The 24,030-nt window shown below is 42.5% G+C and overlaps 1 protein-coding gene across 3 annotated transcripts in view; it reads right to left on the bottom strand.

The window, feature by feature from the left end:
• The window catches only part of LOC135211001 (organic cation transporter protein-like), a 421,916-nt gene that overhangs the window by 125,831 nt on the left and 272,055 nt on the right, over nucleotides 1-24,030 (bottom strand). For all 3 annotated transcript variants that reach the window (XM_064244015.1, XM_064244017.1, XM_064244016.1), the window contains exon 9: nucleotides 12,481-12,599. In XM_064244015.1, the coding sequence (XP_064100085.1) occupies nucleotides 12,481-12,599 (119 nt within the window). The remainder of the gene's footprint in view (nucleotides 1-12,480; nucleotides 12,600-24,030) is intronic.

Raw genomic sequence — 24,030 nt, 5'->3', positions numbered from 1 at the left:
GTACTGTCACTCCCTTCGCAACATTTGCTTCTTTAATGGCATCCTTGTTTTTCAAAATTGTCGAAATTGTCGACTTGGCCATCTTGTACTCACTTGCGATATCGGTCACGCGAACCACCACGTTCAAACTTTTCTATAATTTCTTTCTTTATTTCAATGGTTATCTTCCTCTGCACCCTCTTCTCACCATCACTCTTCAACTTTCTTACTTTCACCACCACTCTTCACCTTTTCTTTTTAGGGCCCATTATGAAGAAAATCACAAGTTTTAGCGCAAAAAATGCTAAGCGAATTGACGAACGTCTTGTACACAATGAGATGAGACAAAGAGCGATGCGTGGGTGACGCCGTGCGTGGGCGGCTGGAGGATGGCTGTTCCCATGGCAACTCAAACGCTCTCACGTGTGCTGGGCGATTTCGCGCATTTTTCAAATGTTTGTGTCTAAAAATTAGTTTGTGAAACAAAGTGAATTGTTATTTTCCAGAAATTTCCAGCATTTTTCAAATGTTCATGTCTCAAAATTAGTTCATGACCCAAACAGAATTTTTATTTTCCGCATTTTTTTGTTCGTATCTCAAAGTTAGTTTCGTAGGTCAAGGGTGAAATTTTACCTATAATTTTGGTCGGGGATCGAGTTGTACGTGGGTCAATGCGTTCGTGAGTCAAGGGTCTACTGTACTCATGTATCCTTCCACTTACAGACCACCAACTGTGAGCATCCGGGATGCAACGCCATGCTCCAGGACCCCTGCGGGCATGAAGTCTGTAGGTCCCACGCTCCGTGCGCGACTCCGCATGGGAATCTGCAGGTCTGGTTCCACAAGACCTGTACAATTTGTTATGATCTCGTGGGTCAGTTCTTAGACGGGGTAAGTATTTCCAACTCTATACATGAATTGTAATGACTGTTCTAGATCTTAAGTTTAATTTTAGTAATTTCTTTTAAGCTTAAGCTCCTTATATGTTGTGAATTACATCCCCAAAACTTTATAGGTTTAAGCCTAGTCTTAGTTTAAGGTTGAATTTCAATTTTAAACTTAAAACTAATAAACGCCCTCTCTTCCAGGCTGCTGCCGTTAGAGAGACCGCCCTTGCAACCCTGAGGGCTTGGGTCGGCGGATTTGGAAAAAACGCCGCCAAGGGACAGCCCTACATCCTTGAGAAGAGGATGGCTGTCCTGCTGTTCCCCGGCGGCAAGTCGACAGGGTACGTCGCCCCGGCAGAAGCAGCCCCGACTATGGCGGCGATTCAACAACAGATCGCCACTTCAATGAAGGAACCAGGCCACGATATCTCATCGGAAGTCGCGACACTGGATTTAAATGTTGAACCGATGGTAGGTGTTGACGACCTGTTGGTCGAGGTAGGTACGTTGGACGCCCAAGGGCTTCCCTTGGGCGCCACTGGATGCTTCCGTTCTCCTGCTACTTCTCCAGCTTCTTTCCAGGGCTTTACAGGAGCTGAGCTCCTTTATGCTTCACCCAGTGCTTCGGTTAAACCCAAAGTCAAGGGCCAAAGGGTACAGAAAACCCTTAAAAAGACGTCGTCGTCGTCCAAAAAGACTTCGTCGGCGTCATCATCTCATAAGTCTCAGGCTACAAACCCCGGAGCAGAGAAGTCTAGAGCTTCTGCTTCAAGCTCGAAGTCCTCTAAGAGCAGGTCTTCCAAGGAGAGGCCCCGTACTCCGGCGGAGCCAGCGGTCTCTCCTCTCCCCTTGGTGCCTGTGCCAAGTTATCCCTCCACCTCCGCATCAGCTCCGGCTTTGGATCCCAATGCTGGATTGATGCAACAGATGGGAGACTTGGTCGGCTCTTTGAGGAGCAGCATGGAGCAGATGTTCTCCCGGTTGTCCGAAAGGATTACGTCCCAGGACAACATAATTGCTGGACTTAACCAGGCCCCTCTGGCTACTCCTCCAGCATTCGGTGCTGGATTGCTACAGCTCCCACCTCACGACTCTCTGCCTCCGTTCTCTATGAACAACCCCTGGAGAGTGGCGTCATACGCCCCTTTCCAGGACGGCCTTCTCTCTATCCCGGAATGCGGCACTCGAAGGATTGAGGACTTCGAGTTCTATCCGGAGGGCCTCCAACCGCCGTTCATTGGCTACGCCAGACTTACAGACGCAGCCATGACTAGAGAGGATAAGGTTCTGAAGGAGACAGTCCTCTACTCCCGTGACCAGGCTCAAAGAGAATGGCTCAGGTGTTTAGAGGAGATGGATTGTTCAAACACGAGAATACAAGCCTTTAAGAGTCCCTTCACCATTTTTACGATGGAGGAGGGAACTCCTCTTCCCTTCTTGACCAAGATAGCTACAGTCACCATTCCGGCTGCCCTGAAAGGAGAATCTTTACCACAATTAAGGGAAGCAGACCCCACATCTCCTTTGCTCCCTTCACTTGGAGAATTGTGGGAAGATCTACCTAACACCTTCTCAGCGGGCAAGTTCAAACCAGACTGCGCTATGGACCAGTTCGGCGAGAAGCTACCTAGACTTCCTGACAGCCTCATTCAAGCTGAGTTTGAGGCCAAGTCTAGGCTTGCCAGGTCCATGAACACCATGGCAATGACGGAGGTAGCGGCTCTTTCTTATGCTTCAGAGCCGCTCTTCAAGCTCCTGACTAAGTCCCAGATGCATACCGTCCAGTCTGACCTGCTTGAGTTTGCAACAGCTAGGGTTAATTACCGGAAACATGTCCTCCAGGAAGCAACTATTCGGCATGAGCCGAATAAGCTGCTTTCCTCCAACATCTGGGGGGCAGACCTCTTTCCTGAGTCGATGGTCAAGGAGGTCCAGGCTGAAGCAACAAGGCTCAACCAGAGCCTCAAGGATCGTTGGGGTCTCACAGCTAAGAGACGCCAAGATCAACCTACAAAAGGTAAGACGCAAAAGAAACTTAAACGTTACCAGCCTTACCAAAAGAAGCAGCTATGTTTCACCCAGGCTGTTTCGGCTGTACCTATGGTACAATCAGCCCAACCTTCTACTTCCAAAGCTCAATCACAACCCATTTATGTGATTTCCTCTCAGCCTCAGCCTTCCACCTCCTACGCTGTCTCCCCAGCCTTTAACCAAGTGTTCGAGGGCCAAGCCTTTCAGCACTATGACCGGTTTGGCAGGGGAGGTAGAGCTAGGGGATCCTTTCGTCAGAGAGGATCAGGAAGGTCTCTCAACAGGGGAAAACACTTCCGTGGAGGCCGCGGAGGTCACTCGACCCAGCAACAGTGAGAGCTCGAAGGTAGGAGGGAGGCTGTTTCTCTTCCGGCATCGGTGGGGATTCAGCAAGTGGGCACAGAGCATTGTGTCAAAGGGCCTGGGTTGGAGTTGGATTGCGGATCCTCCTCCATCCAGACCATTCCTTCAACTTCCATCAAAAGAAATGACAGAGTATGCGGAGGAGCTCCTTCAGAAAGGAGCAATAGTGAGAGTCAACAGATTAAAGTTTCAAGGTCGCTTGTTCAGCGTGCCAAAGAAAGGCTCACTAAAAAGAAGGGTAATCTTAGACTTGTCCCGCTTAAACTTGGCCATTCGCAGCGACAAGTTCAAAATGCTGACTATCTCGCAGGTGCAGACCTTACTTCCCCGTGGGGCCGTCACCACCTCTATCGATCTTACAGACGCATACTATCATATCCCTATTGCAAGACACTTTCGCCCTTACCTGGGCTTCAAGCTAGGAGATCAAGCATTCTCCTTCAAGGTAGTTCCCTTCGGTCTGAACGTGGCACCCAGGGTGTTCACGAAGTTGGCGGAAGTAGTCGTCCAACAACTGAGGTCTCAAGGGATAATGGTAGTAGCGTATCTCGACGATTGGTTGATTTGGGCTCCAACAGTCGAGGAATGTCACAAAGCCCCACTGAAAAGTAATCCCAGTTCCGGAGTATCTGGGGTTCCAGATAAACAGAAACAAAGTCAAGACTCACTCCGGAGTCCAACTTTCAATGGCTGGGCATTCAATGGAATCTATCCTCCCATACTCTGTCGATTCCATCAGCCAAGAGAAAAGAAATAGCGAAGTCAGTGAAACAATTTCTAAAGTACAAATATGCTTCAAGGAGAAACCAGGAAAGAATCCTGGGTTCCCTCCAATTTGCCTCAGTGACAAACATCTTGATGAAAGCCAAACTGAAAGACCTAACCAGGATCTGGCGCTCACGAGCAAGATCCAGGGACAAGTTGTCATCAATCCCACAGATTCTACGGAATCGTCTGCGCCCTTGGACAAAGTTGAAGAACTTGTCCATATCAGTACCCCTTCAGTTTCCTCCTCCGGGAATTACCATCCACACAGACGCTTCATTAAGCGGCTGGGGAGGATATTCTCAGTTCAAGAAGGTTCAAGGAACTTGGTCACCTCAGTTCCGCCAGCTTCACATAAACGTATTGGAAGCGATGGCAGTGTTCTTGACTCTGAAGAGGTTATGTCCGCCAAAGAACTCACATAAAGTTAGTTCTGGACAGCGCAGTGGTAGTTCATTGCATAAACAGGGGAGGCTCCAAGTCAAGACATCTGAATCATGTCATGGCAGCCATCTTCTCCCTGGCGGACAAGTTCAGTTGGCACCTCTCCTCCACCCATATAGCTGGAGTGAGAAACGTCATAGCAGATGCTCTATCCCGTTCAGTTCCTCTGGAGTCGGAATGGTCACTGGACAACAGTTCGTTCCAATGGATTCTCCGGAGGGTTCCAGGCCTGCAAGTAGATCTGTTTCACATCTCAAGCGAACCACAAAACTTCCATGTTATGTGGCCCCCAACCTGGACCCTCTGGCCTATGCCACGGACGCCCTGTCCATAGATTGGAACAACTGGGAGAAGATTTATGTCTTTCCCCCAGTGAATCTTCTCCTGAAGGTACTGAACAAACTCAGGACGTTCAAGGGTCAAGTAGCTCTAGTAGCCCCAGACTGGCCGAAGAGCAACTGGTACCCTTTGATTCTGGAACTGGGTCTTCGTCCTCTTCGAATTGCCAATCCCAGGCTCTCCCAGTCAGTACAAACGAAGACTGTGTTCGCTTCCTCAGGAATTCTCAAAACCCTAACTTTATGGACTTCATGAAGTTTGCAGCTAAAAGAGATGCAGATATCGATCCATGAAATATTCTTTTCCTGGAATCTGATAAAAGGGATTCAACTTTGAGACAGTATGATGCTGCAGTCAAAAAGTTGGCATCCTTCCTGAGAGAATCAGACATTAAAATCATAACAATCAATTCAGCTATATCCTTTTTCAGATCCTTATTCGAAAAAGGCTTAGCAGCTAGTACCATTACGACAAACAGTCAGCCTTGAAGAAGATTTTTCAACTTGGTTTCAACATAGACTTGGACAGATTCTTACTTCTCGTATCATTCCAAGGCTTGTGCTAGACTTAGACCTTCAGTAAGGCCTCCATCAGTGTCATGTTCTTAAATGATGTTCTAAAGCTGCTTCAGATACAGATAATACGACAGTTCATTGTTTATAATGCTCTTAAGAAAAACTCTATTTTTATTTTTGCAAAAAATGAGATCCTTTGTTGAGGTGGGACCGTGGAAGGTTATACCCTTCTCAAGATGTCTCTCTTTGTCCAGTAACGACACCTTACGAGCCTTCCTTTCTTTTCCCCTCCTCCTTCTGTCCCAGACAAATCCTCATTCTCTTAGGGTCCGTCTCTTTAGAAGAGAAAACCAGGGGTTACTTTACTCAATTAAAGGTATCAGGCAACAGATCCTATACTTTATTAAACAAGCCAACCCTGAATCCTTCCCTAAAGTTCATGATGTCAGGGCAGTTGCCACCTCAATTAACTATTTCCAACACATGAATTTTGATGATCTGAAAAAGTATACTGGATGGAAATCGCCGACAGTATTTAAGCGTCACTACTTAAAGTCCTTGGAATCTCTGAAATTTTCAGCAGTTGCGGCGGGTAACATAGTTTCCCCCGACTCTGCTTAATATTAAGTTGAAGATCCAGATCTCCTTTCTACCTATCTCGACCAACAGTTTGTCTATACCTACCATGTTCATCTACATCTACCTTGAGTCTTAGCTGCTCTTGTGATGGTATAGTGGGTGTCCCTTATTTTTTTGCTAGGGTCACCCACAATTGATTGTATATATTGATCTTTATGATGTGGTCCCCTTATTTTTATGCTAGGGTGACACATCTCCATTTACAATGGTTATGGATTTGTTTGTCTATTAAGATCTATAAATTTATTTAACATATCTTATTGTAAGTTTGTTCAGAATCATACTATTTAATTTTATAATTGCTTTAATTATTGTTGTCTATGATAATCATACACATGTGTTAAGTTCAACATATATATTCCATGTAAGCCCTGTACATATATGTTAACTCTAAGCTAATCTTAAGTATTGTTTCTTTCCAAATTGTATGAACAATTATGTATGTGTATATATTTTCTTGCAATTATAATAATTTATTTTAATTTAAGTTTTATTGAGACCTTCTTTATTTTCAATCTTGTGCTAATTCTCTGGTACGATTTTGCGCAGCGACACGAAGCTGAGCCTCAGAAAAAGGATTTTGACGTAAGGAAAAATCTATTTCTGCGCGATGGCTCGGGTCGAACGAAATACCCCCCCTACCCATCCCTTCGCTCAAGATGTCTGCCTTAACTCAGGATGGCCACTGAGGCGCAGCAGTCGCAAGCATGGGATGGTGTAGTAGTAGTTAGAGCTGCTCCCTCTGTGGGACGGCTCCCCCTCTTGGAGGGTTTTGTAGTGGGGGAGATTTCTATTGGCATTTGGCTCGTGGTAGTGGTCTCCACTCGCCTAGTGTTCATACCGACACCCTCCTAGAGGGTGAGCGAGTCAGTCATACTGACCTTTTTCTTTATTTTATTTATTCTCTGGTATGTGTTAGTACATTTACCCTAGAAATAATAGATTAAAGGATATTTCGCTGGCGACACGAGCCAATCGCCCAGAAATAGATTTTTCCTTACGTCAAAATCCATTTTCTGGGCGATTGGTTAGTGTCGCCCAGCGAAATCCCACCCTGCCATCCCTGCGCTCAGATTGCCGGCTAACTTCCGGATGGCCACCAGAGGCGCAGCAGTCCATAGCGTGGGTTGGGAGTAGTAGTAGTTGCTGCCCCGTTCTGTGGGTCGGCTCCCCTCTTGTGGGGGTTTTGTTGTGGGAGATTTCTATTGGCAAGAGGTTCGTGGTAGTGGTCTCACTCGCCCTAGTGTTCATACCGACGCCCTCTTGACCTTACCTTACAGACCTTACAGTTCGTTCGGGTTGCCCCAGGTCCCTCAGTGTGAGGCGCCTCTAATGTCTACCAGAGAGTTGCTAGTACATCTTCCGGTATATTTTGCATCTTCCAATCTTGGATGGTCTGGGATGCAGTTTAGATATTTGTCGAGCTTATTCTTAAACACATCTACGCTCACTCCTGATATATTCCTCAGATGAGCTGGCAACGCATTGAATAGACGCTGCATTATCGATGCTGGTGCGTAGTGGATTAATGTCCTGTGTGCTTTCCTTATTTTTCCTGGTATAGTTTTGGGCACTATTAATCTACCTCTGCTTGCTCTTTCTGATATTTTTAGTTCCATGATATTTTCTGTTATTCCTTCTATCTGTTTCCATGCCTGAATTATCATGTAGCGTTCTCTTCTCCTTTCTAGACTATATAATTTTAAGGATTGTAGTCTTTTCCCAGTAGTCTAGGTCCTTAACTTCTTCTATTCTAGCTGTAAAGGACACCGTTGTACACTCTCATATTTGTGCAATATCCTTTTGATAGTGTGGGTACCATATCATATTGCAATATTCGTGGACTACGAACATATGTTTATAAAGCATAATCAAGTGTTCAGCTTTTCTTGTTTTGAAGTGCCGTAACAAACATTCCCATTTTTGCTTTACATTTTGCCAACAGAATTGCTATTTGATCATTGCATAACATGTTCCTATTCATCATCACACCAAGGTCTTTAACTGCTTCCTTATTTGTGATTGCCTCATTATTAGGTCCCCTATATGCATATAGCTTTCCTTCTCTGTCTCCATAATTTATTGATTCAAATTTTATCAGAGTTAAATACCATCCTATTTACCTCTGCCCAATCATATACTTTGTTAAGGTCTCTTTGTAGAGCGTTCCTATCTTCATCACAGTAATTTCTCTACTTATTCTTGTGTCATCAGCGGAAAAAACTACTCACTACCGAATCCTTAACATTACTGTCTATGTTCTATGTCCTTTCAAGCATAATAACAAACAATATTGCAGCTAGCACCGTACCTTGTGGCACACCGGATATTACCTTGGTTTCATCCGATTTCTCATCGTTTGCAATAACTATCTGTTTTCTGTTGTGTAAAAATTCTTTTAACCATCTTCCTACTTTATCTACGATATTGTGTTTTCTAATTTTCTTTGCTATATATTATGGTCTACTTTGTCAAAAGCTTTTGCAAAGTCTAGATAACCACATCTGTTTCATTTCGCTTTTCATATTTTTGAATATGTTCTCACGGTGGACTAACAGTTGGGTTTTGTGTACTTTTTCCGGGTACGAAACCGTCCGTTGTCCTATATTAAACAAATTATTTTTTATTAAAATGTTTCATAATGATTTTTCCTTCATTACCCTTTCATACACTTTCATAATATGTGATGTTAGACCTCACAGGCCTATATTACTTGCCTCTAGTCTTGATCCACTTTTGAAAGTAGGGGTGATATAGCTAATTTGTGCTCATCATAAATCTTGCCTGTATCTACACTTTGTCTTAATAATATTGCAAGTGGCTTTGCGATAGAATGAACTACTTTCTTTAACAAGAAAATAGCAGGGGACTCCATCCGGCCCTGCAGCAGCTCCCATTTTTAATTTCATTAAATTGCCCTGCACCCAAATCATCAGCTTCATTAATTTTCTATGTTTCAGCTAATAAAATTCACTATTTTCTTGCCCTTAACTTCTATATCATTATCTTCATTATCTATTCTAGGGGTGAATTCTCTCTTATATCGTTCTGCCAGTATGTTGCAAATTTCCTTTTTCATTCGTTAATCTCCCTTCAATTCTCAGAGGGCCTATTTCTATTCTTCTTTTATTCATCTTCTTCGCATATGAGTATAATAGTTTGGGGTTTTGCTTGATATTTAATAGGGTTTTTCTTCCAAGTCCCGTTTTTCATTTTCTTTTGATTGTATAATCTTTTGTTCTGCATTTTCTATCTTACTTTTAGTCTATAACTTTCCATGCATTTTTTTTCTTTTGCAAGACCTTTTTTCCACTTTCTGATTTGCTGGAACAAGATCCTTCTGTCTCTTGGTATGCATGAATGATGTTTACTTTTCTTCTTCGGTATATATTTTTCCACTATTTTCTCCATATTTTTATATAATATCTCCGTATTTACCCTTATGTCATCACTTACGAAAATGTTATCCCAATCTTTGTTTAATTCTTCATTAATTTCTGACCATTTTATATTTTTACTGTAGAAGTTGTATTTTCCATATCCTTCCCACTTTTTCATTTCTTGTTATCTCTATTTTTCACTTGCTTTGGAATGAACTGTAATTCTATGACATTATGGTCTGAAATACTCGCATTATAAACTATTATTTCTTTAACATAATTCATCTCGTTCACAAATACTAGGTCTAAAGTATTTTCCTTTCTTGTTGGCAGGTGATTTATTTGTTGAATGTTGTATTCTAGTAGCATATCTAATAGCTTTTCAAATTGCCTCTTATCTTCTGCACTACTATTACTCTCTTTTTTATATGTATAAGTACAACCACAATCTCCTATTCGTTCTTTCCATTCTACGAAAGGAAAGTTTGAAGTCACCAGGATAGGAGAATAGAGTCCCAGTCCTTGTGATTTCTACATATATCATCCAATTTTTCAATTATTAAGTCAAACTCTTTAGTATTAGGAGGTCTATATATTACTATGTTCATCATTTTTCAGATTCAAATTGCTACCGTATAGTTCACATTCTGAGTTACTATATTTCTCATATATTTTTCCTTGTTGTTTTTTGTCTTTCCCATATATTGCGGTTCCCCCTTGATTCCTATTTTGTTTTTTCTATCTGATCTATAAGTTTGGAACCCGTTTTATTTGATCATCATTCCCAGTCTCTTGGGAATACCAGGTTTCCACTTATATTCATTATATCTATTTTCTTTTCATTTTGGAGTTAGTTCTTCTAAGTACTCTATTTTTCTTTTTGAGTTACTCGTAACTAACCCCTGCGCATTCATCACTATGATGGTTTGCGTGTTTTCTCCTTCATTTAATAATGGTAGTAATAAGGATTTTCCCATGTCTCTTTCCTGTTCTGGTATGTTGTTCTTTTTCATTTCCAGAAATTCTGACATTAAAAATCCAACTTTTCCATAATATTTGATCTTCCTTCATCATAATTATTCATTTTGTGTTTCCTGAATCTCTAATCTGCAATTTTCCCCTTTTCCGTTTCCCGTTTTTCTTCTTTCTGCAATATCCTCTTGCATAATAAATACAGTATTATCTCTTGAGTAGAATTTCGGAGCTGATGCTTTTTTTGAAAATTTTTTGCTGACACCTCTGCATAAATCTCATTGGTGGTTTGCTTTTCTCTTTTACCTGATATTCTTGATTTCTCTTCTTTATTTGTTTCTTTCTTATTTTGGATTTTATTACTTGGTTGGTTATTTATTTGATTATGATTCATTGGCTACAGGTGCATATATTTGCATTTTTTGTCGAACTTACATCCCCTTTTCCTTCTTTTAGGTTTTTACATATTTTTGGATGCAGATCTCTGCAATCATCCCCATATCCATCTAAGTATGCACATTTACCATATATTTCATAGTTTTGACATATCTTAGGATGTTTGTAGTAACATCTTTCTCCAAATCTGCAATTCCCTCTTTTCAAAAGGTTGCAGATTTTGTCTTTCTGTCTATTTTTTCCTCTTTCCCGTCATTGTGTAGATCTGGGTAGAGCCTCTTCGGGATTTGCTTTTCTGTTGTCATATCGTAATTTATTTCTCGTAGTATGCTGCTTTATTGCCTCATATGTAGTATCAATGAGTATCTCTGTCATTTCATTTTTGTTTACTTCTCTTCCGTTTTCCTCTTCTTCTTTTTCTTCTTCTTCTTCCTCTTCCTCTTCTTCTTCATCCTCAAACCTATTTGTACATTCAATCTTGATTTAATAACATTGTCTATCCATGATAGACATGTTGAACAAAAAATTCTTGTATCTTTTCTCAAATCTTGTATTACCTCAGCACACTGTGGATGGGTCGGAATGTTGCATGCAGCACATTTTCTGATTAGGTTTTGTGGCTTGACTATGCTATACCAAACCTTAACACAGTTTGCATGCTTTTGGCATTCTTTTTCCTAATGCATCAATTAGGATATTCACAAGATTCACCTTATTCATTTTCTTTGTCGGAATATGTTGGTTTATGTATATTTTCTTTATGAGTCTCTTGACCACTTGGATTTTATTTGGAACTTCTTCAATTATTTTCAAGATGTTTTTTCATTAGATTTGTTCTAGTTTGAAGGATTATATCCTTCTAATATATCTATGAATGCTTTTGTTATCTTTCTTTTTGGTTTAGTGGACTGTTGCTGATTTCATAGATGAGAAATGCCAGTTCCCTTCCTGCTACCTCATCGTATTGCGAATCTGCTAAACACGCCAAATTACGCCACCTCTTCCCGCAGTTGGAACTTACTGCGATCTTGTTCTGATTTATAGTATTACACTTGATAAACTAACTTAGAAGACGCTTTATCCTACTATTTTCACACTAATCTTATCACCGATAGTTCACGAACACTTCTAGATATTTCTCAAATTCTAGTCGTATGTTAAACTTGTGATATCTGTTGATTAATCTGACTTCACGTGGGTACGTCTCACCAAGCAAGATGGAGGGTGAGCGAGTCAGTTATACTGACCTTTTTCTTTATTTTGTTTATTCTCTGGTATTTGTTAGTTCATTTACCTTAGAAATAATGGATTAAAGGATATTTCGCTGGGCGACACGAACCAATCGCCCAGAAATAGATTTTTCCTTACGTCAAAATCCCTTTTTCCTGCATCATTCCTCTCATCTTATTTATTTACTGATTCATTAACTGAAGAGGAGGCAAGACAACCTAAATTGTTTAAAATAAATATAATCTACAAAATCTCCATGGACCTTCTCTACAAATATTTTTCATAATAATCCTGGTGTGGTTTCACCAAGTATAACAAACAATGCTTATAAAAGATAAATATTCTAGACCTCTAAGATCTTGATAAGAACAGTAAAGAAACTTATCTTTTAAAAACTACTTTAAGAAAAACAAAACTATAACACCTGAAAAATTTTCTGTTCATGATTAATCTTACAGTTTATATGCAAATATTAGCTATTAGTACTTAATTGTACTTATTTTCTGGCTTCATATGCCCTAAATTATAACCTTTACCTACCTGGTATTTCCACAAGTGAAGTCAGGATAAAATCCACAAAAGGGGCTGAAGGGTTGTTACTTTCCCCTAAGGCTACTGCATTCATGCTTAAGGCATAGTACACAAGTGTTATAACTATCCTAGAAATAAAAAAAACAGTGATAATAATTAACTATACAGTATATGCATAATTACCCAAAACAAAATTTGTGCACACAATTGTCAACAGTTAACCCAATTAACGGTACAACATAACTCTTTACCCTTAAACGCTGAAGCAGTATTTAAAAAATCGTCTCCCGTATGCTGGCAGCGTTCGCGAGTGAGCACCGAAGCGGAAAAAAAGGGATTTTGACGTAAGGAAAAATCTCATTTCTGGGCGATTGGCTCGTGTCGCCAGCGAAATATCTTTATCTATTATTTCTAGGGTAAATGTACTAACACATACCAGAGAATAAATAAAATAAAGAAAAAGGTCAGTATAACTGACTCGCTCACCCTCCAGGAGGGTGTCGGTATGAACACTAGGCGAGTGAGACCACTACCACGAGCCAAATGCCAATAGAAATCTCCCACTACAAAATCCCTCCAAGAGGGGAGCCGACCCACAGAGTGAGCAAGCTCGTACTACTACATACTCCATCCCATGCTGCCGACTGCTGCGCCTCTGGTGGCCATCCTGAAGTTAGCAGACAATCTTGGGCGAAGGGATGGGTAGGGTGGGATTTCGCTGGCGACACGAGCCAATCGCCCAGAAATAGATTTTTCCTTACGTCAAAATCTTTTCTGGCTCAGCTCGTGTCGCTGCGCGAAATCGTACCAGAGAAATAGCACAAGATTGTAAACAAAAGTAATAAAATAAAAATAAAAATAAAATAAATCAGAATAGGTCTCAAATAAAAGATAAAATATATATGAATAGACCATAATGCTAAAAGATACATATACACAGGGGTATAAAAATAGAAATATGCTTAAATTACCCTTAAATCTAATCATGTTTGTTAACATAAGGTAATTTACATATATACAGGTAAAATTATTTACATGTTCAATGGCATCTGTGTAACATCATGTATCAAAAGTATAATAGCAATTAATAAAAACAATCAACAATAATATATAAAGGAATGTATATGACTTAATATACAAAACCCGTAATTATTATAAAATGATGTATCCCCTAGCATAAAAATAAGGGGAAACATCCATGAGATCAATGTTTATAATCATTTGTGAGTGTCCCTAACCAGACAAAAAGGGGCACCCACTACACTATCACAAAAGCAGCTAAGACACAAGGTGAATGCAATGAACAAGGTAGGAATAGACGAACTTATGGGTGAGGCAGGTAGAAAGGAGGACTGAATCTTCTACTAAAAATTAGCTAGAGTCAGGGGAAACTATGTTACCCGCTGCTACTGCTGGGAATTTCAGAGCTTCCAAGGACTTAAGGTAGTGACGTTTGAACACTGTCGGTGATTTCCATCCAGTATACTTTTTCAACTCATCGAAGTTCATATGTTGGAAATAATTAATTGAGGTGGCTACTGCTCTGACATCATGTGCTTTCGGGAAAGAGTCAGGATTGGCTTGCTTAATAAAGTACAGGATTTGTTGCCTGATGCCTTTAATGGATAAAGTTCCACCTTTTTCCCTCCTAAAGAGGGGACCCGATGAAGATGAGGAGGTCCTAGACAGAAAGGCTCGTAAGGTTGTAACTGGGCAAGGAGATACATCTTGTGGAAGGGGTAGTACCTTCCAAGGTTCCCACCTCATCAAAGGATCTTCATTCTTTGCTAAAAAGCTACGTTCCGGAGAAAGTAGGACTTCTCCTGTGGGAAGGAACTGAATATGATCCGGGTCTCTGGATAGAGCCGACAGTTCTGAAATTCTTGCTCCTGAAGCTAAGCTTAATAAGAATAGGGTTTTTCTTAAGAGCATTATAAAAGAGCATGTGTCATTATCGGTTTCGGAAGCCAGTTTTAGAACATCATTTAAGAACCATGAAACTGACGTAGGCCTAACAGAAGGCCTAAGCCTAGCACATGCCTTAGGAATAGACGAGAAGTAGGAATCCGTCAAGTCTATGTAAATAAACCAAATTGAAATATCTTTTCAAAGCTGACTTGTTTGTCGTAATCGTGCTAGCTGCTAAACCTTTTTCAAATAAGGATCTGAAAAAAGGATATAGCTGAATTAACTGTCATGATTCTAATATCCGATTCTCTCAGGAAGGTGCTAACTTTTTGACAGCAGCATCATACTGTCTCAAAGTCGAATCCCTCTTATCGGATTCCAAGAATAGAATATTCTGAGGGTCAATATTCGCATCTCTTTTTGCCGCAAACTTCATGAAATCCATAAAGTTAGGGTTTTGAGAATCCCTGAGGAAGCGAACACAGTCTTCATTTGGTACTGACTTGGGAGAGCTTGGGACTGGGGATCTGAAGAGGACGAAGGCCCAGCTCCAAAATTAGAGGATACCAGTTGCTCTTCGGCCAGTCTGGGGCTACTAGAGCCACTTGACCCTTGAATGTCCTGAGCTTGTTCAATACTTTCATGAGGAGATTCACTGGAGGGAAGACATAAATCTTCTCCCAGTTGTTCCAGTCTAGAGCCAGGCGTCCGTGGCATAGGCCACCCGAGGGTCCAGGTTGGGGGCTACATAACACGGTAGTTTGTGGTTCGCTTGGGATGCGAAGAGATCCACCTGTACCCTGGGACTCTTTGAAGGATCATTGGAACGACTGTTGTCCAGTGACCATTCCGACTCTAGGGTACTGATCGGGATAGGGCGTCTGCTATGACGTTTTCTTACTCCAGCTATGTGATGGAGGAAAGATGCCAACTGAACTTGTCTGCCAGGGAGAAGATGGCTATCATGACGTGATTTAGATGACGTGACTTGGAGCCTCCTATGTTTATACAATGTACTACCACTGCGCTGTCCAGGACTAGCTTTATGTGGGAGTACTTGGGTGGGCGTAACCTTTTTAGAGTCAAGAACACTGCCATTGCCTCCAGTACGTTTATATGGAACTGACGGAACTGAGGTGACCAAGTCCTTGAACCTTTTTGACTGGGAATACCCTCCCCAGCCGCTTAAGGACGCGTCTGGTGTGGATGGTGATCCCTGGTGGAGGGAACTGAAGGGGTACTGACATTGATAAATTCTTGACTCTCGCCCACGGCCGAAGTCGATTCTTTAGAATCAGAGGCACTGAGGATAGTTTTGTCCCTGGACCTGACGTTTGCTCGCGAGCGCCAATTCTGGTTAGGTCTTTCAGTTTGGCTTTCATTAAGACGTTTGTCACTGATGCAAACTGGAGAGAACCCAGGATCCTTTCCTGGGCTCTCCTTGACGCTAGTTTGTGACTTAGAAATTGCTTGACTGACTTTGCTATTTCTTTCCTTTTGGTTGATGGAATCGACAGAGTGTGGGAGGATAGATTCCATTGAATGCCCAGCCACTGAAAGTTTGACTCTGGAGTGAGTCTTGATTTGGTCCTGTTTATCTTGAAGCCTAGATAGTTCCAGGACTGAATCACTTTCAGAGTAGCTTCGTGTGCATTCCTCGACTGTTGGGGCCCAGATCAACCAATCGGTCGAGAATACGCTACTACCATAATCCCTTGCGATCTAGTTGTTGCACTACCACTTCCGCTAGCTTCGTGAACACTCTGGGTGCCACGTTGAGTCCGAATGGAACTACCTTGAAGGAGAATGTTGGTCTATCTGAAACCCAGAAACGGACGGTGAAACCCAGATACGGACGAAGTGTCTTTTGCAATAGGGATATGATAGTAAGCGTCTGTAAGATCGATAGAGGTGATGACGGCCCCACGGGGAAGTAAGGTCCGCACCTGTGGGAGATCGTGAGCATCTTGAACTTGTCGCAGCGGATGGCTAAGTTTAAGCGGGACAAGTCTAAGATTACCCTTCTTTTTGTGAGCCTTTCTTTGGCACGCTGAACAAGCGACCTTGAAATTTTAATCTCTTGACTCTCGCTATAGCTCCTTTTTGAAGGAGGTCGTCTGCGTACTCTGTCAATTCCTTGGAAGGAAGTTGACGGAAAGGTCTGGATGGAGGTGGGTTCGTCAACCAGCTCCAACCCAGGCCTTTTGACACTATGCTCTGAGCCCATTGGCTGAAGTTCCACCGGTGGCGAAAGTGAAACAGCCTCCCTCCTACCTGAAGTTCTTCATTGGTTCTGGTAACCGCCTCGGCCTCCTCTGAAGTGCTTTCCCCTGTTAAAGGGGCCTCCCGATCCTCCTCCCTCGAAAGGAACGCTTACCTCTGCCTCCCTTACCCGAGCGGTCATACTTCTGAGAAGCTTGACTCTCGAAGGCTTGATTGTAAGCTGGAGAGATGGCGTAAGAGGTGGAGGGCTGAGGCTGAGGGGATATCACATAAATTGGCTGTGATTGACCTTTAGAAGTGGAGGGTTGGGCTGTCTGCACTAACGGTACTGCTGGAACTTGTTGAGGAAAGCGTAGTTGCTTCTTCTGGTAAGGTTGGAAACGCCTGGGTTTCTTTTGTCCCTTACCTTTAGGAGTCAGGTCTTGCCTCCTCTTAGCCGTAAGGCCCCAACGATCCTTAAGGCTCTGGTTTAACCTGGTAGCCTCTGATTTGGGACCTCCTTAACCATAGCTTCTGGGAAGAGATCTGCTCCCCAGATGCTAGACGAGAGTAACCTATTCGGTTCATGCCGGAGGTTGCCTCTTGTAGGACATGCTTCCTACAATTCGTCCGAGCATGGCAAACTCAAACATATCTTGACTGTACCGTTTGAGTCAGGGCTTTGGTCATGAGCTTAAAAATCGTTCTGAGCCATAAGCCATGGTAGCTACCTCAGACATAGCCATAGAATTGATGGATCTGGCTAGTCGCGATTTTGCGTCAAATTCAGCCTGAATAAGGCTATCTGGGAGCCTGGTAGCTTTTCACCAAACTGCTCCATAGCACAGTCCGGTTTTGAGTTTGCCAGCTGAGAATGTATTCGGCAAGTCTTCCCACAATTCTCCAACTGAGGGGAGCAACGGAGATGTGGGATCTGCTTCCTTCAACTGCGGTATAGGTTCCCCCTTCTGGGCCGCTGGGATGGTCGACCTCGCGATCTTGGTTAGGAACGGGAGCGGGGTACTCTCATCCATTGTGAAAATGGTAAAGGGACTCTTAAACGGTTGTATCTTGGTGTTAGAACAATCATATCCTCTAAACACCTGAGCCATTCTCTCTGAGCCTGGTCTCGTGAGTAGAGGACTGTCTCCTTAGGTACCTTATCGTCCCGCACCAATAGCCGAAGGCGTGAGCCTTGCGTAGCCTATGAACGGAGGCTGGAGGTCTTCCGGGAAGAACTCGAAGTCCTCTATTCTTCGAGTCCCAAATTCCGGTATAGAGATGAGACCGTCCTGGAAGGGGGCGTATGACGCTACTCTCCACGGATTGTTCATAGAGAACTGAGGTAGTGAGTCATACGGAGGAAGTTGAGATCCGCTCGTGTTGGACAGTGGAGGAGAGGCTAGAGGAGCTTCTCTCAGCCCGGCTATAATGGAGTCCTGGGGAAGTAATCCTGTCCGACAGACGAGAGATCATTTGCTCCATGCTACTCTTTAAGGACCCAACCAGGTCCCACACTGTTGCAACAGGCCAGCATTGGAGTCCAAAGCCGGAGCTGCTGCGGAGGTGGAGGGGAGGCTCTGAATCGGAACCAACGGTAGCGGAACTGGTGATTCTGCCGGAGTGCGAGATCTCTCTCTGGAGGATTTACTCCTCGAGGACTTAGAGCCGGAGCTAGAAGCTTTAGACCTGGTTGCTCCGGGATTCCCAGCCGGAGACTTACGGGAGGAGGATGAAGCCGAAGTCGTCTTCTTAGACGACGACGACGTCTTAGTCAAGGTCATCACTTTAGACTTGACCTTAGTCTAACCGAAGCGCCAGGAGGAGAATATATTTCGTCACCCGTAAAGCCTTGGAAGGATGGAGAGGTTGCAGGAGTAGAAGAACAGTTACGCCCAAGGGTGACCCTTGGGTGTCCACCGTACCTACCTCGACCAACAGGTCGTCTATACCTACCATAGGTTCAACATTAATATCTAGGGTCGCGACATCCGTAGAGATATCCTGGTCCTGATCAGTTAATGAGGTAGCCAGCTGTTGTTGGATGAAGGCGATAGTAGGATCCGCCTCTACCGGGTCGACGTATCCTGTCGCCTTGCCTCCGGGGAAGATTAATAATGCCAACCGCTTCTCCAGGATGTAGGGCTGTCCCTTGGCGGCGTTTTTCCCAAAACCGCCGACCCAGGCCCGCAGGGTAGCCAGTGCGGTATCCCTTACTGCCGGAGCCTGGAAGAGAGGGCGTAGTTTAGATTTAAGAATCACTTAAAACTAAAACTTAAAGTATAACTTAAATTAATTGCCTTAAGTTAAAGTAAATGATGAAAACTTAAGCGCTAAAATAGAAGCGGAGCAGCTACTGGAGATGGAAAACTTACCCCTTCCAAAAGCTGGCTCACCAGATCGTAAGATATGGTACACGTCTCATGGTACCAGACCTGGATGTCCCCGAGCGGAGTCGCGCATGAGCATGGGACCGGCAAACTTCGTGTCCACAAGGGTCCTGAAGTGTGGCGGAACATCCCGGATGCTCACAGTTGGTGGCCTGTAAGTGGGAAGACACATGAGTATCTTAAAAAACATCACTTACAGTCTAAAGGACAGAAGAACTCCGATGCATGCCGGAGCTCGGAAAAAATTTGGGCATAACCCCTCCCTGCATCGCCTGAATAGGCTATAATCCCGGAGAGATCCGGTAAGACATGTAAGGGAGGGGGGATGGAGGTTTAAGGTACTTAAGATAAACTTATAGATAACTTAAACCTAACACACAAGCAAACCGGACTAAGTCCAGTGCGTAGCGGAGTGTAGTAACTCAGCAAAACGGTAAGGTTAGCAGAGACCCACTGTATGCTCCGGTCCACCCTACTGGGTGGACAAACAACTTTCCGCTGGATACCAGGACTCCGATCAGGAAGGAGCCCTAGTAAGGTGGGAAAGAGGTGAGAAGACATACAGGCTCAAGCTAGCCCGAGCGACAAGGTAGCGCGGGGGTGGGCAAGGCCAGTACCCCCCACTCCGTACCAACCGGCCGACCGACCGAGAACGGAGAGGTCGAGACCAGTCTGGGTCTGTCCCGACTCCCTAGCCCCTCCGCCTGAGGGGAGAGAGGGAGGCAGGCTCGGGTATGTGGAGCGAGCATGGGCAGACCGACCCACCCCCGCCCGACTCTATGGAAGAGCGGGGGGGGGGGGAAGAATGACTGGACAGGCGTCTGGCTGGCCCGTGATCACGAAGTAACCACGAGGCGGTAAGACCAAATACGACAACTAAGCCTAGGACAACCACTGATCAGAGAAATGCTATCGGGAAGCATACTGAACTGAAAAGCGGTAGCAAATAAGCCCACTGGGCCAAACCAACTGATCAGAGAGATGCTATAGGGAAGCAACCGAACTGATGAGCGGTAGTATAGGCTCAAAGAGCCAGGACCTAGGCTAAGCCAGACGCCTAACTAACCTAACAACAATAATAAAATACATAGTATAAATAAATAAATGAAAGAAAGAAAACAATATAGCAGGAGAAAAAATCCAGGAGTGTACGACTAACCCGAAGGCAAGTCTACCACTCAAGCTAGTCAGAGGCCGATACTAAGAACCTGGACTAGGGTCTGGATAGAAGAAGCCTACGTAAGGTAAAATACATGCATGCATGACAAACCTGAGTAGACCGTACCCTAAGTAAAGCGGATAATCATATAGAGCGAAGATAAATAAGGGATGTTCTAGGTATGGGAGACCAAGAACGAACCCATCACGAGGCAGAACCATGCTGCCATGCTTCCGACCCGAGATCGTATTTATACCTAAAAACTGCAAATACTATCTCAGGGCCGGAAAAAACCAACTAACCGTAAATACTGAGTACTTAACTTAGCTGCTGCAATAGCTGCACGCTCCATAATAGAAAATCCAACGAAAGGCAACAACAAAAAACACAGAGAGGAAAAATATCACAACCGACTCGTGTGCGCTAACTTGAAAGGATGGCCACCAGAGGCGCAGCAGTCGGCAGCATGGATGGAGTAGTAGTAGTACGAGCTGCTCACTCTGTGGGTCGGCTCCCCTCTTGGAGGGATTTTGTAGTGGGAGATTTCTATTGGCATTTGGCTCGTGGTAGTGGTCTCACTCGCCTAGTGTTCATACCGACACCCTCCTGGAGGTGAGCGAGTCAGTTATACTGACCTTTTTCTTTATTTTATTTATTCTCTGGTATGTGTTAGTACATTTACCCTAGAAATAATAGATTAAAGGATATTTCGCGCAGCGACACGAGCTGAGCCCAGAAAAATGTTTTTTCAAAAAATCACAGCACGCTTACTTTTTAAGATTAAGAGTTCATTTTTGGCTCCTTTTTTTGTCATTGCCTGAAGTTTAGTATGCAAGCATCACAAATGAAAAAAAAATATCATTATCATATATAAATATTGGAATATATAACCGCAAAAAAAATTTTTCATATAATATGTAATTGTATAAAATCGCACTGTGAGCAAAACAGTTAAAGCTAACGAGTTAATTTTTTTTCGTTGTATTGTACACTACATTGCGATCATTTTGGTATATAACACATTGTAAAACAATCAAGGCAACACAGAGAAAATATTATCACAATATGATGCATGAATTCATAACATGCAGACATAAAAAAAAGCAGTTTTCAAAAATTCACCATAAATCGAAATATTGTGCTAGAGACTTCCCGTTTGTTGCAAAATGAATGTAATTGATTTAATATTACTAGACTGTAAGTGTTGTAGCTTACAATTGCAGTTTTCGACCATTTCGGTCGAGTTAAAGTGGACCTAAGGACAAATTTTTTCTATTTATTGTTATTTATATGAAAATATTTCAAAACTGATAAGAGCAACAACCATGGGTTGTTTTTTGTTGTATTCTACATGAAATTGCGCACATTTTCATATATAAAACTTTATGTAACGGCTAATTTAACATGGTGCAAACATTACGACAATCGGACGAAAAAATTTCTGATTTTTTCGGAAGAGTTATCACACGGACGTAAGGAAAAAGTTTTTTTCATAAATTCACCATAAATCGAAATATTGTGCTAGAGACTTCCAATTTGTTGCAAAATAATGGTAAATGATTGAATATTACTAGAATCTAAGAGTTTTAGCTTACAATTGCATTTTTTTACCATTTCGGTCGAGTCAAAAGTTGACCGAAGGTTGATAGTATTTTGGCACTTATCGTTATTTATATGAAAATATTTCAAAACTGATAAAAGCTACAACCATGGGTTGTTTTTTGTTGTATTCTACATGAAATTATGCACATTTCCATATATTAGACTTTATGTAACGGCTAATTTAAAATGGTGCAAACATTAGGACAATCGGACAAAAAAATTTATGATTTTTTCGGAAGAGTTACCACACGGACGTAAGGAAAAAGTTTTTTTCATAAATTTACCATAAATCAAAATATTGTGCTAGAGGCTTACAATTTGTTGCAAAATGAAGGTAAATGATTGAATATTACAAAAATATAAGAGTTACCATTTCGGTAGTCAAAGTTGACAGAAGGTTGAAATTTTGGCACTTATTGTTATTTATATGAAAATATTTCAAAACTGATAAAAGCTACAACCATGAGTTGTTTTTTGTTGTATTCTACATGAAATTTCGCACATTTTCATATATAATACTCCATATAACGGCTAATATAAAATGGTGCAAAAATTATGTCAAAGTGACGAAATAATTTCTGAGATGTGTCGCTGATGCTTTTTAGTGCGAGAAGAAAGAAATTCCCGCTTGCGTGCCTGGGTAACGATTGTAAACAAAACAACGCCTTGATCCGTGAGCTCCCAGTATCCCCCAAGGCGCGTGATTCAAAAGTTTTTGCCTAGTAGGCCTATAACCATTTTTCTGCGAATTTTAAAAAAAACTTTTTTTCGTCGACGTACTATACGTCCAATCAGCACCCGACAGACAATTTTCGTTGACTTTTAATACGTCCAATCGGTGTTAAAGGCTTAACATATTTAATACAATATTAATAATGTTGATTCAATAAACAGAAGTTTTTGCTGCTAGCAACTAGAAAACTTTTATGCTTAAAACCACTGATAAAACATACTACATACACAGAAGAGAATGTTCTTAGGCAGTGGCAGATTGGGCCTAAAACAAACAGAAAAATGATATTGTAATGATACAATAAAGTTTGTTCATACTTACCTGGCAGATATATATATAGCTGTATTTTCCGAAGTCCGACAGAAATTAAAAAACTTACGACACACATAGTGGGAGTCAGGTGGTTAGTACCCATTCCCGCCGCTGGGAGGCGGGTATCAGGAACCATTCCCATTTTCTATTCATAATTTTATTTCCACTGTCTCCTGAGGGGAGGTGGGTGGGTACTTAAATTATATATATCTGCCAGGTAAGTATGAACAAACTTTATTGTATCATTACAATATCATTTTGTTCATGAAACTTACCTGTCAGATATATATATAGCTGAATCCCACCTTTGGTGGTGGGAAGAGACAGAATAGAATTTTAGGAAACATATACATGCAGATAATTGATATCTTGGTTCCTTACCTGTTAGCATAGCTGGCTTCGTGGTTACTACCACGAGTAACCAAAGTCTTGCTTGTGCTACTAGAGTTGCCAGCGAGGTAGAGACCTATAAGCTGGTGCACTCAAGATGATCTGTCAACGGGGGCGTGACCACGATGTGACTAGACCATTGACCATACAATGAGGGCAACGAAGTAAAAAACCACCTGGCCTAGTCTACCAAAGGTATCCCACTAAACTAGACTAAAGAAGGGAGATCCGCCTCGGGCGGTCGACCCACAACAAAAAACAAAAAACACACAATTAAAAACTCACCTAACCACTAAAGGAAAGGATGAGTGCTACCTCCTGCCCCCAAAACAGTGTCTGCAGCAACGTATGGTCCAAGCGACGAGCAATGTTCGCATGTCGCTTTCACCTCCCGCAGGTAGTGTGAAGCGAACACCGAGTTGCTCCGCCAATATGTGGCACTCAAAATGTCACTGAGTGCCATATTTCTGTGAAAGGCTATCGAGGTCGAAATAGCCCTCACCTCGTGGGCATTCACTTTTAAAAGCTTCATGTCACTATCACTACATGTGGAATGAGCTTCCTTAATGGTGTCTCTCAAGAAGAAAGAAAGCACGTTCTTTGACATGGGAAGATCAGGCTTCTTGACAGAGCACCACAAGTTGCCCAAAGGTCCTCTACAGTCCTTCGTTCTGTCTAAATAGAATTTGAGAGCCCTGACAGGGCACAGGACTCTCTCTGGCTCACTACCCATGATCTCTGTCAAACCCTTAATTTCAAATGTCTTGGGCCAAGGGTTGGAAGGATTTTCGTCCTTTGCTAAGAACATAGGGCTTAAAGAACAAACTGCATCAGAGTTCTTAAACCCAACATGCTTGCTTATT

The sequence above is a fragment of the Macrobrachium nipponense genome, chromosome 4, assembly GCF_015104395.2.
Source record: "Macrobrachium nipponense isolate FS-2020 chromosome 4, ASM1510439v2, whole genome shotgun sequence".
Lineage (NCBI taxonomy): Eukaryota > Metazoa > Arthropoda > Malacostraca > Decapoda > Palaemonidae > Macrobrachium > Macrobrachium nipponense.
Note: the sequence above shows the minus strand (reverse complement) of the source record. Positions and strands in the feature narration are given on the sequence as shown.